The sequence below is a fragment of the Chiloscyllium plagiosum genome, chromosome 24, assembly GCF_004010195.1.
Source record: "Chiloscyllium plagiosum isolate BGI_BamShark_2017 chromosome 24, ASM401019v2, whole genome shotgun sequence".
In the NCBI taxonomy this organism is placed as follows: Eukaryota; Metazoa; Chordata; class Chondrichthyes; order Orectolobiformes; family Hemiscylliidae; genus Chiloscyllium; species Chiloscyllium plagiosum.
The window spans coordinates 47,892,346-47,906,144 of record NC_057733.1 but is presented as its reverse complement, the minus strand read 5'-3'; the positions used below and the strand labels follow the sequence as shown (position 1 = coordinate 47,906,144).

The window sequence follows — 13,799 nt, the reverse complement described above, 5'->3', positions numbered from 1 at the left end:
AATTTTATTTCTTAAGATTTCCTTTGCTTTCAAAAAGCTGCTTTAGATTCTGTTAACTTCACTGTTTCTGATCTGACATTCCAGGTCTCAGTACAATGCCATCCATTGCCCTTGGCAGGTGACAGGCTATAGCTGTGGTGTTTGCCAATTCTGGACTTAACACCGTCTGTGTGACTGTCAAAGGCCTATTTCATGGGTAACAGTCTCTCCCACCACAGGCTGAATGAACAGGTTGGTCTGAGGTTGGTTGAGGTTATTTTGTTTCCTTCCAGTGATCTTTACTTTTTCTCCATCTGGTCATCTATCGTGTGCGCTGATCTTTTCTTTCCCGCCCTTTCTGACTTCTCTCATCCAGGAACTGGCAAGGATTTCCCATGCACTAACTCCAATCCTGGTCAACCTGAGGTCTTGCTTGCTGACATCTTTGCACGCAGGCCTGGTGGATTTCATGCCAATAGCAAGCTCGCCGGAGAGATGTCTTTGGGGATGCAGTCACCATCCATTTGGTACATGTGACCCAGTCAAAGAGGTCAATGCTGATTCATCAGGACAAACTTACTGGGAATCCTTACACACTGGGATACGTCTGCGTTTTGCACTCCGTCTTTTGCCAGGAATCCCCGACATTCATCAGAAACGCGGAAGAGGTGGAGTTCTGAAGAAGACCTGAAACATTGACTCTGTTTTTCTCTCTCCACACGTTCTGTTAGACCTGAAAATGTGTTGCTGGAAAAGCGCAGCAGGTCAGGCAGCATCCAGGGAACAGGAGAATCGTCGTTTCGGGCATAAGCCCCTCCTGTTTCCTGGATGCTGCCTGACCTGCTGCGCTTTTCCAGCAACACATTTTCAGCTCTGATCTCCAGCATCTGCAGACCTCACTTTCTCCTCCATACTGTTAGACCTGCTGAGTTTCTCCAGCATTCCCTGTGTTTGCTTCAGATTTTCAGCACCCACAATGTTTTGCCTTTATCCGAATTAGAAACTGTTCAGCTATTTTTCCTGGCTCCTGTCAGTTGTCCATTCTTTGCTTCTGTAAAGGAAGGGGCTGAAAATACAAGCCGGGCATATTTTGGAATTGGATTTTTTGGTCAGTTTCCCTGTTGGTACGCACTCAACTTCTCAACTGTGACTTCACAGTTATAGCCTCGCTAATCCTGATATTGATTTTGGCAGTTTTATTTTGTAATTCGATTGTGGGACATGGACATAACTGGCTGGGCCAGCATTCAGAATCATGGAGGTGTACAGCATGCAAACAGACCCTGCGGTCCAATTGTCCATCCCAAACAGATATCCTAAGTTAATCTAGACCCATTTGCCAGCACTTGACTCATTTCTTTCTCAACCCTTCCTATTCATATACCCATTCAGATGCCTTTTAAATACTATAAATATACCAACCTCCACCACTACCTCTGGCACATCATTCCACACATGCACCACCTCGGCACAGAAAAGTTGATCCTTAGGTCCCTTTTAAATCTTTTCCCTCTCACCTTAAACCTATGTTCTCTAATTTTGGACTCTCCTACCCTGGGGAAAAGACCTTGTCTATTTACCCTATACATGCCCCTTATTATTTTATAAACCTCTATAAGGTCAACCTTCAGCCTCCGACACTCCAGGGAAAACAGCCCCAGCCTATTCAGCCTCTCCCTGTAGCTCAAATCTTCCAACCCTGGAAACATCCTTGTACACCTTTTCTGAAACCTTTCAAGTTTAACATCATCTTTCCTATAGCACAAATTTATTCCAAAAGCCTCAATGTCACATCCTCTAAAAATCGTGTATGTTTCAGTAGGGTCATCTCTTGTTTTTCTTAATTCCAACAGACTCAAGCCCCATCAACATCCTCATAAGATAGACCCTCCATATCAGGTATTAGCCTCATTAACTTTGTCATAGAGTCGTAGAGCTGTACAGCAAGGAAACAGACCCTTTAATCCAACTCGTCAATGCCGAACAGATACCCTAAATTAATCTAGTCCCATTTGTCAGCATTTTTATGATTGAGATGCCTTGAAAAGGTGGTAGTGAGCTGCCTTCATGAACCAGACCATGCAATCAGTTGTTACTGGTGATTGTTGATACAAGGTATGCAAAGGTCATAGAGTCTTAGAATCAATCAGCACAGAAACAGAACCTTTGGTCCAACCAGTCTATGCAGAACATAATCCCAAACTAAACTAGTCCCACCTGCCTGAACTTGGTCCACATCTCTTCAAACATTTCTTATTCATGAACTTATCCAATGTCTTTTAAATGTTGTAACTGTACCGTTTCTACCACTTTCTCTGGAAGTTCATTCCACACATGAATCACTCTCAATGTAAGACAGTTACCCTGCATGTTTTTTTTGTAAATCTTTCTCCTCTCACTTTAAAAATACACCCCTAGTCTTGAACTCCCTCACCCTAGGGGAAGACGTCTTCCATTCACCGTATCCACTCACCACCACCCCTCCATGATTTATAAGCCTCTATAAAGTCACGTCTCAACCTCCTACGCTCCAGTGAAAAAGGTTGCAGCCTATCCAACCTATTTTTATAACACAAACCCTCCATTCCTGGCACCATCCTGATAAATCTTTTCTGACCCCTCTCCAGTTTAATAATATTGTTCCTATAGCAGGGTGACCAGAACTGCACCCAGTACAATAGAAGAGGCCTCACCAGCACCCTGTACAAACCTCAACAGTGACGTACCATCTCCTAAACTGAAAGGTCTGGGCAATGAAGGCAAGTATGCTAAACACCTTCTTAACTACCATGTCAGCCAGTGATGTAAACCTTGCTGCAGGACGTTGTGGATTCTGGATTGTGTAGCACATTATGTAGACGGACACTTCAGTAGTTTACTTTACTTTCATTTTCGGAAATAAGTAATTGGCTGGGAAGCACTTTAGGTCATCACAAGGTCATGAAAGCAAATACAAGCTCTTGCATTTAAAAAAAAATCATTTTGGTTTCAGTGCATGTGTAATAATTTACAAATTGTTAGATCACTCATCCACACCTGATAACTGTGGTCCTGATGGAAAGATGTTGCGGTGCATTGTAATGAAGATTTTTAAAACCAGTTTTAAGAAGTAAATGCAAGAATAGCAGCCAGAACCACCACAGTGGAAGATTATTAACTCGCTTACCTGTCATCGCATGAGGGATTGTAGTTATTATCAGCCTCTGGGTTTGGGTTTTAATTCCAGTATTTGGATCCTGCATCTCCTTTATCAGAGGCTCAATCTAAACAGAGAAGAGGTGAAAAGGAGAGAATGGGCAATCAATGTAAAAACTGAAGAACAGAAACTAAACATATTATCTCAACTTGTATGGGGCTATGCTTATTCAAGATCTGCTACCGTGTAGTTTCACACCAGTGAGACTGAGAATGTTAATCTCCTGATCACATAAATGTACAAATGCTCATTGGAAAGGATATCCCGGAGCATCAAGCCGGACAATCATCTTTCTTCCTATTTCAGAGAGTGCCTCCCTATCCCATAAAACTGTTTAAGGCATATGTCAGGGCGAGAGCAGATGCTCTCCACTTGCCTGGGTGAGTGCAGCTGCAAACTTCAAGAAGTTCCACACCATCCAGGACTAAGCAACTTGTTTGATTGCACCACATACATTGACCAATGCATCTTGGCAGCAATGTGTGCCATTCACAAGATGGACTACAGTAACCCAGCAAAGCTCCTTGTCTGCACCTTTCAAACCTGTCACCACCCAGAAGGACGAGGGCAGCAGGTGAATGGAAACACCACCAACTAAAAATTTCCCTTCAAAGCCACACACCATCAGAGCCAAAACTAAATTGTTAATGCTTCAGTGTCACTGGGTCAGAGACTTGGATCTGCCTACCCAACAACACTGTGGTATATCTACACCACACAGACTGCAGCAGTTCAAGAAAGCAGCTCACCAGCCCCCTCTTAAGGGAAAATGAGGATGGACAACAAATTCTTGTCCTGTTATGACCTCCCATTAACTATAAATAAATCCTCCACTTTCCTGAGCCTCAAACAGACAGTTGGATGTACAACTGGGCTACTTGAAACCAATTTGTATCTTTGCACTTTCTCTCCATTCACATTGTCTGGCATTTCTTCCACTTCCCCGTTCTCCCACTTCTCCAGCCATAAAGTTGAGTACTTGCTGATGAATACAATAAATCCATTTTAACCTTAGAAACATATAATATCACATTTGTCCAATATTATCTTTAACTGGCCATATCCCTTTAAATTTGACTGTAGCAGGACTGCCTACCTTTTCATATTAAGTCACACAGACTAAAATAGACAAGTCTTAGAGAATTGACAAAGAGATTTAATGATCTGCTTTGGTGGAGGTAACAGTTTGTAATTCAATCCAGCCTCTAATATACTCTAATAATTGAATTAGTTTCCCTTGTGTCAGGTATGTATTTATCTAATATAGTCACAATCTTTAATCACTATAATTATAACACAATTTATATGATCCTGTTTGGTAATTACTGCAGGTAAAATAGTGTTCTCTGAATTAAAAAAAATTGCTCACTAAATCAACAATGGAACATAATTTCAAAACCAGGTTTAATATCTGCACTGACCAGACATCCCTAAGCAATCTAGTCCTATTTGTCAGCATTTGGCCCATATCCCTCTAACCCTCAAACCTTTCCTATTCATGTACCCATCCAGATGCTATGTAAATGTTGTAATTGTACCTGTCTCCACCACCTCTTCCCTTCATTGGTCAGTGTATTGAGTACAGGAGTTGGGATGTCATGTTGCAGCTGTACAGGACATTGGTGAAGCCACTTTTGGAATACAGCAATCAATTTGGTCGCCCTCTATAGGAAAGATGTTAAAATTGAGCAGGTGCAGAAAAGATTTACAAGGATATTGCCAGGACTGAAGGGAGAAGCTGAATTGGCTGGGACTATTTTCCCTGGAGCATTGGAGGCTTAGGGGTGACCTTATAGAGGTTTATAAAATCATTAGAGGCATGGATAGGGTGAATAGACAAGGTCATTTTCTTGGGATGGGGGGGGGAGTCCAGAATCAGAGGGCATAGCTTTAAGGTGAGAGAGGAAAGATTTGAAAGGAATCTGAGAGATATCTTTTTCATAGAGAGGGTGGTGCATGCATGGAACAATCTGCCAGAGGAAGTGGTGGAGGCTGGTACAATTACAACATTTAATAGGCATCTGGATGGGTAGATGAATAGGAAGGTTTTGGTCCAAATGCTGGCAAATGGGATTAGGTCAGACTGGGATATCTAGTTGGCATGGATGATTTGTACTGAAGGGTCTGTTTTTGTGCTGTATGAATCTTATGACGCTGTAACAATCCTCTGGTTGAGATGCAGTGTTAAAAAGCCATAAGTGCCAGGCTAGCAGCGCACAGAAACTTCTAGAACTTGCAGACAGAAAGCGCCCAGCTCTCCTTTTTTCTCCTTCTCTCTGGGAAAAAGACAGAAAACAAAGAAAGCTTCAAAGAGAATTTTAAAACCAGGAGAGACCTAGGTCCACCTGATCAACCATCAAATTGAAGAGCAATCAACAGACAACAGTATGTCATTATTGCCACCATCAAAAAGACAGTGAGAAAATAAAATTTGACCTTGTCCTTTAGACTTTGACCTTGGGAATTTTGTTTATCCTATCTATATTTATGATTTCCCCATCTATACAGAATATGTTAAACCGTTTTTCTTAATTGTGATTGTGTGTGTGTGTGTGTATATTTGGGAATTTTAATGGGTTAAGTTGCATATTAGCTGATTAGGAATCCTTTCTTTGCTCTTGTTAAAGTCAAGGGTCTTTCAATAAATAGAGATTTTTTTTTAACTGTTACTGAAAAAACATGATATGAATTACTATTGTCCTGATTAGCAGTCAGTCAGGAAAACTGGTCACCTTAGCGGCCTTATTGGGATTTCATACATCTTGTGACAGCTTGTAGAGCAGTAGGGCCCAATTAGCAACATACTTTTTCCGGTTAAATCACTAAAGGAGTAAAATCCCCAGTTGAAATTTTTTCCATCTGAGAGAACTAAAGGAAGGAAGGACCAAATTACCTGTTTTGATGGTTTTAATGATCTGTCAGGGCAGCAGTGAAAGCCACACACCCCCTGCCCCCCACCCTCCAGTCCTTCTTTAAAACAATGCTCTGGGATATTTTACGTGCACCAGCTGGAGCCTCAGATTAACATCCCATCTGAAAGGTAACATTTCCGGGCACTGTAGCATTCTCCAAGTATTGCACTGGAGTGTCAGCCTTGAGTATTTTTACTCAGTAAACTTGAACACTCAGATGACCCAGTAATATCCACTGAGTGACACAGAAAGGGGAAGCATTCAGATATCCCACTCCTGGCCTGGTCCACCGACCTGGTCACAAAAATGGATGTGCTTATTTGACCGGACCATAGTGCTCCCTACTATTGTATGGTCTGCACACAGTCAAGTTTCTAGGTTTCAAAATGAAGGGTCAGCACACCACTGAGGTCTCAGGGAGAGGCCATCACCCAAAAAGCTGTGATTCCACGTGGGTCAATGCCAACCAAACAAGTTAGCAGGGGAATCACATGCAACCAATTGTAATTTAGGTAAGCGAGGAAATTCTTACAAAAGGAGATGTGTATATGTCCTTGAAGATTCCTGAACAGTGATTACCCAGTTCTGGTATCTGGTCAGCATGGATGAGTTGGACTGAAGGGTCTATTTTCATGTTGTACAGTTAAATGACTCTACCATCTTAAACAGTTATTGACTATAAAATGATTAGTGTCCAATGTTGTGAATTTAAGTTTCTTGAGACCATAACATTAGACAGTTGGGAGAGTTCCAAAGAAAAAATGGAATGTGTTGCTTGTGGATTTTATAAGGAACATTCTCCATGAATCGCTTTAGCTATGCTAAGTATATCTTCACAAATATCTCGTCAAACATAATCTAAATTTGGTGAAGATTTCAATTCATCGATGCCATTAAAGTGACTTTGCCACCTCACCAAGAAACATCTGGACAATTTTGTCCTGGTGTAGGGTTTTACAGCTGGAAGATTGATGCACTGAGGTTCATTTTAATTAGATATGCTACTTCTATCACATCGAATTATTGCATTGATTTTATATTGTTCACAGGTTCATATTCCTGGAGTGAATACTGAAACTGCTGAATTAAAAACAAAATAGCTGGAATCCAATAGGGTTAACCACCACCAGCCTGAAGTCTAACTGTATCCTTCCTGGGAGATTGTGAGCAATTTATTCAGATTTTCAAACATCTACATGATCTAATTTGGACTGCAATATCCTAGTATGGTTGCTTATTAATGGATGTTTCCTATTGAATCATAGAATCCCTACAGTGTGGAAGCAGGCCATTTGGCCCATCGAGACCACAACAACTCTCCAAAAGAGCATCATAACCAGACTCACCTCTTATCCTATCCCTGCATTTCCCTTGGCTAATCCCCATAGCCTGCACATCCCTGGACACTAGGGGCAATTTAGCATGGCCAATCCATCCAATCTTTGGACTCTGGGAGGAAACCAGAGCACTCAGAGGAAACCCAGACAGACAAAGGGAGAATGTATACATACAAAGTCACCCAAGGGGGGAATTGAACACAAGTCCCTGGTGCTGCGAGACAGTGGCACTAACCACTAAGCCACCCAATACTGTGATCATGGTAACTTACCCAAAGAGCTAGTCAATCATATCTCAGATTGACTATTCACCTCTAACTTTCTGATCATTAGACCTGTGCTCCCTTGAATGTAGAGGATTAAGAAGTAATCAAACTGAGGTTTGTAAGGAGATTGCTGTTACATTTATCTTCTTCTCGTGCTGATAAATGACATGGCATTAAACACATAAGGGATTGGTCAACATAAATGCATATTGGTTCATTTACTAAGCATTTGACAAATTGGCTGTGAAACAGTTGAAGAACTTGCCTTCTTGTCTGAATTGGTACCTTCCTCAACACAAACAAAGATTAAAGGCTGCACATTAAATGCCTTGGGGGGGGGTGTGTGGTTTTGGTTGGGAACATGTGATATAAGGCAGATGCTTAACCTACCACTACTGAGTTCATCCTATAATACAGAGGCTGGTTGTTACGACATGGGGTAAACCCTCCTGCTTAATTTAAACCAGCAATACAGAAAAGATTTATCCCACGCAGTAATCTGTGAAAATTCGAGAGGCCAAGAACTATTTAAAGTACAAATTAACAACTTTATTTCTTAAAGTATAACAGAGAATAATTAACTAACAACTATTTGCATCTCCTTCCTCTAACCTATCTTTTACACACCCTTCTATGATACAAGTCCAATAAAACCTCCACCCCCAATTAAGATTTACCAAAATTCCAAGTTTTCTAAACCAGCCAGCTGCGGAATCCTTTGTTTGGATCTTCCTGTGTTTTCTTTTCTTCTTCTTAGGGATTATGCTTCATAGGTCACGGATATAAAAAGGTACCTTTAAGACAGCTATTCTCCAGGCTGTTTGCAGATGTCGTTGGCTTGGCAGTTCTCCCCCCAAATGTTCAATTTTCCCTGGATTTATACCCCCCAAAGCATTACCTTGTGTCATTGGCTTTTACGGTTGTCAATATACTAAATTCAAACTGGATTGGAATTTGGTATTTTTTGGGGTATAATTTAAATTGATTGGCCTAATTTGAATCTGTTTTGTCGTTACCAGGCAAGCCAACTAATCTAGCTTTTTCCCAAGTGTTATATTGTTACCTTATTCAGAACACTTGATGCTGTCAGGTAGTTCTGTTGACTTTAACTCTCTTAAAGGTAGAGTTCACACCCATAACTTCATAACACCTTCTCCTTAATAAAAATTGAACCATCATAATGGCTTCTTATTTTTCTCTATTCTTTAAACACATTACCCAAACATACAGATAACTTTAATCTAAGTCCACATTAACTTCTTCCCATACAACTGTATGTATGTGTATAACATTAAAAACAAATTTCATCTAAACTTCATCAGTTAAATCCATGATAACGCGTCTGCAATTACATTCTTATGACTTGAATATGAATGATTTTTAAATTAAAAGTCTGTAACATAAGACTCCAACAAAATAGTCTCACATTTTTGTCTTTAAAGTGTTCTAAGAATGTAAGCGGATTGTGATCCGTGTACACAACCATCTCTGACACATTGTTCATGACATACCCATTAAAATGTTGTAAGGCCAGGACCAAACTCAATAGTTCGATCATGGAGTATTTCCTTTGGTGGATGTTGATCTTCTTCGAAAAGTAACCAACTGGCAGTTCAATGCCATCCTCATCTTAATATAGTAGTATCAACTCCAATGTCACATCAATGGCAACTTTAAAAGGTTTTGAAACATTTGATGTAGCTAAAGCTGGTTTGGTGGTTAATATGGCTTTCAAACGTTTGAATGCCTCCTGGTATGGTTCTATCCACTGAAACTTTGTGTTCTTCTTCAGCAAATCAGTTAACGGTGCCACTACACTGCTGAAGTTTGGAACAAACTTCTGATAGAATCCGCTGAGTCCAAAGAATCGAAGCACCTCTTTCTTCAAAGTTGGTTGTGGAAGTTCCTCGATGGCCTTTGTCTTTGCGTTCTGTGGAGTCAACCTTCCATGACCGATGTTATGTCCCAAGAACGTCACCTCTGCTTTTGCAAATTCAGTTTTATTTAAGTTTATCACCAGTTTTTCTTCTTGTAGTCATTCAAAGAGCTCTGCCAATTGTACCATGTGATCTTTCCAGGACTGACATAAGATCACTACATTGTCCAAATAGACTGCACAGTTTGTTAACCCAGCCACCACTCTGTTCATGAGTCTGTGGAATGTGGCAGGTGTGTTCTTCATTCCAAAGGGCATCACTTTAAACTGATATAGCCCGTTTGGGGTTACAAACACATAAATTTCTATTCCTGTGTCTGATAAAGGTACCTGCTAGTAACCACGCATTAAGTCCAACTTGGTGGTGTAACTGGCTTGTCTGACTTTCTCGATACAGTCCTCCAATCTAGGAATTGGGTATGAGTCCGATTTTGTAACGGTATTGACATTCCAATAATCCACGCAGAATCCTTGAGTCCCATCCGGTTTGGGTACTAAGATGATCAGCGAACTCCACTTACTCTGGCTTGGACCTTGTCGAGCATGGCCTCCACCTCCATCTGGTTTTGAAAGGATTAAGCTGATAGGCGGGTGTTGTTTTATCAGAGCAGTATTCCCTACATCTACTTCATGTACAATAGCATTAGTCATTCCCATCTGATTCTCACATATGTCCTTGTACTGCAGTAACAAATCTTTCAACTGTGTTCTATGCTCCTGAGACAGATAGCTTACTAACCTACCCCAGTCCTCAAACACTTCATTTTTTAATCTATTTTGAGGCACATCAAAATCCACATCATCTGGATTTGATTCCTCACTCTGCAGGACAGTAACTAACACCTATTTCTCCAGTTCTTTCTCTCTAGTATAATACGGTTTCAATATGTTCACATGACATATCCGATACATTTTTTTTCCACCTGGCATTTTTACTAGATAGTTCACCTGACTCAACTTTTTCTCAATTTGATAGGAACCACTAAACCTGGCTTTGAAGGATCTCCAATCACTGGTAACAGGACTAACACGTCATTCCCTTGCGGAAACGTCCGAGTCTCAGAGTTTTTATATGCTACCTGTTTCATTCTATTTTATGCCCTCTTTAGGTGCTGTTTAGCTAACTCACCTACTTGACTTAATCTCTCCATCACCTCCAATACATAATCTAAGTGTGAGATCTCCAACTTTAGTCCTGACAATTTTTCTTCAAATAATTTCAAAGAGCCTCTTACTGAATGACCGAATATTAACTTGAAGGGAGTGAATTGAGTAGATTTGTTTGGGGCATCTCTCATGGCAAACAATACGAATGGGACACCTTTATCCCAATCATTCGGGTAGTCCTGACAGTATGCTCTCAACATGCTCTTCAAGATCTTATGCCACCTTGCTAAAGCTCCCTGGGAGTTAGGATGATACACACAGGATTTAAAGTATTGTATACCTAAACTATCTGTAACCTCCTTAAACAGCCTAGCAGTAAAATTTGACCCTTGGTCCAACTGAATCTCTCTGGGTAGCCCATACTGTGTGAAGGAAGCTACTAACTCCTCTACAACTTTTTTTGCCTGGATACTCCGTAATGAAATTGCCTCCGGAAATCTGGTAGACACATCTAATGTGGTTAACAAGTACTGGTTCCCACTTTTAGTTCTCAGGAGGGGACCTACACAAGCAATTATAATCCGCATGAAATGTTCTTCAAACGTGGGAATTGGCAACAAAGGTGCTGGTTTTATTATCTCCTGTGGGTTATCTACCATCTGGCATGTATGACACATGCTGCAAAAGGTGACCACGTCCTTGTGCATTCCAGGCCAGTAAAAATGTTTTTGTACCTTAGCCTAAGTCTTTCATATGCCTAGGTGACCTCCAACAGGTAGTTCACGTGCTACCCATAATAACACCTGTCTGTATGATACCAGCAACACAATCTGGTGCACCTTTTGGCCCATTTTTGTCTCTGCACTAACCTGCCATGGTCTCCATATCCATATTAGGATTGTATCTTTCAGATAATAAACTCTGGAATATTCTCTGACTCCTTTTTGGAGTACATATCTACATACATATCTTTTATCGTCTTGTCTTGCTGTTGCAAGTCTCAGTCTTCCAGGAGTAAACACTTCTGTCTGACCCTCTGCCTGTACAGGTTTTTTCTGCACCATTATGTCAATCAGGGTATCCGTTAACCTGAACCTCAACTCGTTCATCTTTCTCTTTACTTTTCACATCATGCTGTGACTTATGATCGTGGGATCTGGTTACCACGCAGTCTGGGAAAATACCAGAATATTTCTGTTTTAACTCCTCAGTTTCTTGATCTTCCTTGGGCTTCTCCACAACAAGGGGTGTCACTCTCCCCTTGGATTCTGCCAATCATTCCCAAGAACAAACTGAATTCCTGGAACGGACACTCTGTCAATCACTCCCGCTGGAACTTCCCCAGTCTTGAGTTGGCACTCCAACCTGATCTTACATAGGGGAACGCTAAAATTCTGCCCATCTAACCCACAAATTACCACACTCTTGGGTAATAGATCAGAAAGAATGCATAATCGCTCATCCCTTACCATCAGCGACTGGTTAGATCCTGTAACTCTTGAAATTATAACTTCTTGTCCTTGTTCTTTCTGAGTAAACTTTACCCACAGAAGCAAACTCTTTGTAGAGATCAGGTACTAACTCCATAACCAGCCCCGGCCTAGGCTGTGCACTCTTCTGCAGTTCCTCAGCTCTTCTTGAGGTCTCCTTTACGACCTTCACTAATGCCACTGTCTTGGCTTCTTTTACCACATCTTTTGCCACAGTGCCTTTCTTTAACAACCAGCGCTGTGACTTTACATGACCGACTTTACCACAGTGGAAACACCTGGGGCCTTTCACTTCCTTTCCACCCCCTTGGGCTTCTTTTTTATTCTGTGGTAAATTCTTACAGAGCTCTCTACTCTTGGTTTCATGGTGTAGGATCTCCCCTTCTCCCAACTTCTATCCCTCACAGGACGAAATTCTGGCCAGAAGCTTGTCTTATGCACCAACATGTACTCATCTGCTAATTCTGCTGCCCTTCTCATTTCCTGAACTTACCTCCACGTGAATTCTTACCATTTCTGGAAGTGAGGTTTTAAATTCCTCCAGCAGAATAATCTCTCTTAGAGCATCAAAGGTCCTATCTATTTTCAAAGCATGCACCCATCAGTCAAAATGACTATGTTTAATTCTTTCGAACTCAACATAAGTCTGACCTGGTTCCTTCTTTGTGTTTCTGAACCGCTGTCTACATGCTTCTGGAACCAATTCATAAGCACTTAAAAGTAGCCTGTTTAACCTCTTCATAATCTCTTGACCCGTCATCTGACAGTGCGGCAAATACCTCATTAGCTCTGCCTACCAGTTTAGCCTGAACTAGCATTACCTGTAATCCTTGGACAACTCCATCTGTTTAGCCAATTTTTCAAATGAAATAAAGAACATCTTTCTCATCAAAATGTGGCAGAGTTTTGACATATTTATATTTAACACTACCTTCTCTTTTAATCTCCATTCTGTTAAGTTGACTTTGCTGACTAAGTTGCAACTTCTCAAGTTCAAATTCTCTCTTTCTCACTCTTCTGTCTCTCTCTCTCCCTTTCTTCTCTCTCTCTTTGCTCAGCTAAGAACCTTCTCTCTCTCTCTCTTTTACTTCCCTTTCTCTTTGTTTAAATTCTAACTCCATTTTCAATTGTAATTTAAGTTTTTTCTATCTCCACTGCACTTCTCTGTTTCATCCCGATGAAGGGCTTTTGCCCAAAACGTCGATTTTCCTGCTCCTTGGACGCTGCCTTTCTGCTGTGCTTTTCCAGCACCACTCTAGACTCTGATCGCCAGCATCTGCAGCCCTCACTTTCACCCATTGGGATGAAGGGCTTTTGCCCGAAATGTCGATTTTCCTGCTCCTTAGATGCTGCCTGACCTGCTGCGCAGCATCACTCTAATCTAGACTCTGTTTCTCTGACACATCTAAATGTTTGAGTAATTTCCTTACAATTTCAGCTTTACTTTTGTCCTTCATCAACCCCAAATCTAATTTATTTTCCAATTCTAAAAGCATGGCTTTTTTCTTTCCTTCTAAACTTTCTTGGCAAATTTGAGAATCATCTTCAAATCCCAGAAACTCTTTAGCAATTTTAA

At 41.0% G+C, this 13,799-nt stretch overlaps 1 protein-coding gene across 1 annotated transcript in view; it reads right to left on the bottom strand.

The window, feature by feature from the left end:
* rgs9b (regulator of G protein signaling 9b) overlaps positions 1 to 13,799 on the bottom strand; it is a 91,422-nt gene that overhangs the window by 61,695 nt on the left and 15,928 nt on the right. Inside the window, exon 2 of the mRNA XM_043715031.1 lies at positions 3,146 to 3,242. Within this exon, the coding sequence (XP_043570966.1) occupies positions 3,146 to 3,242 (97 nt within the window). The remainder of the gene's footprint in view (positions 1 to 3,145; positions 3,243 to 13,799) is intronic.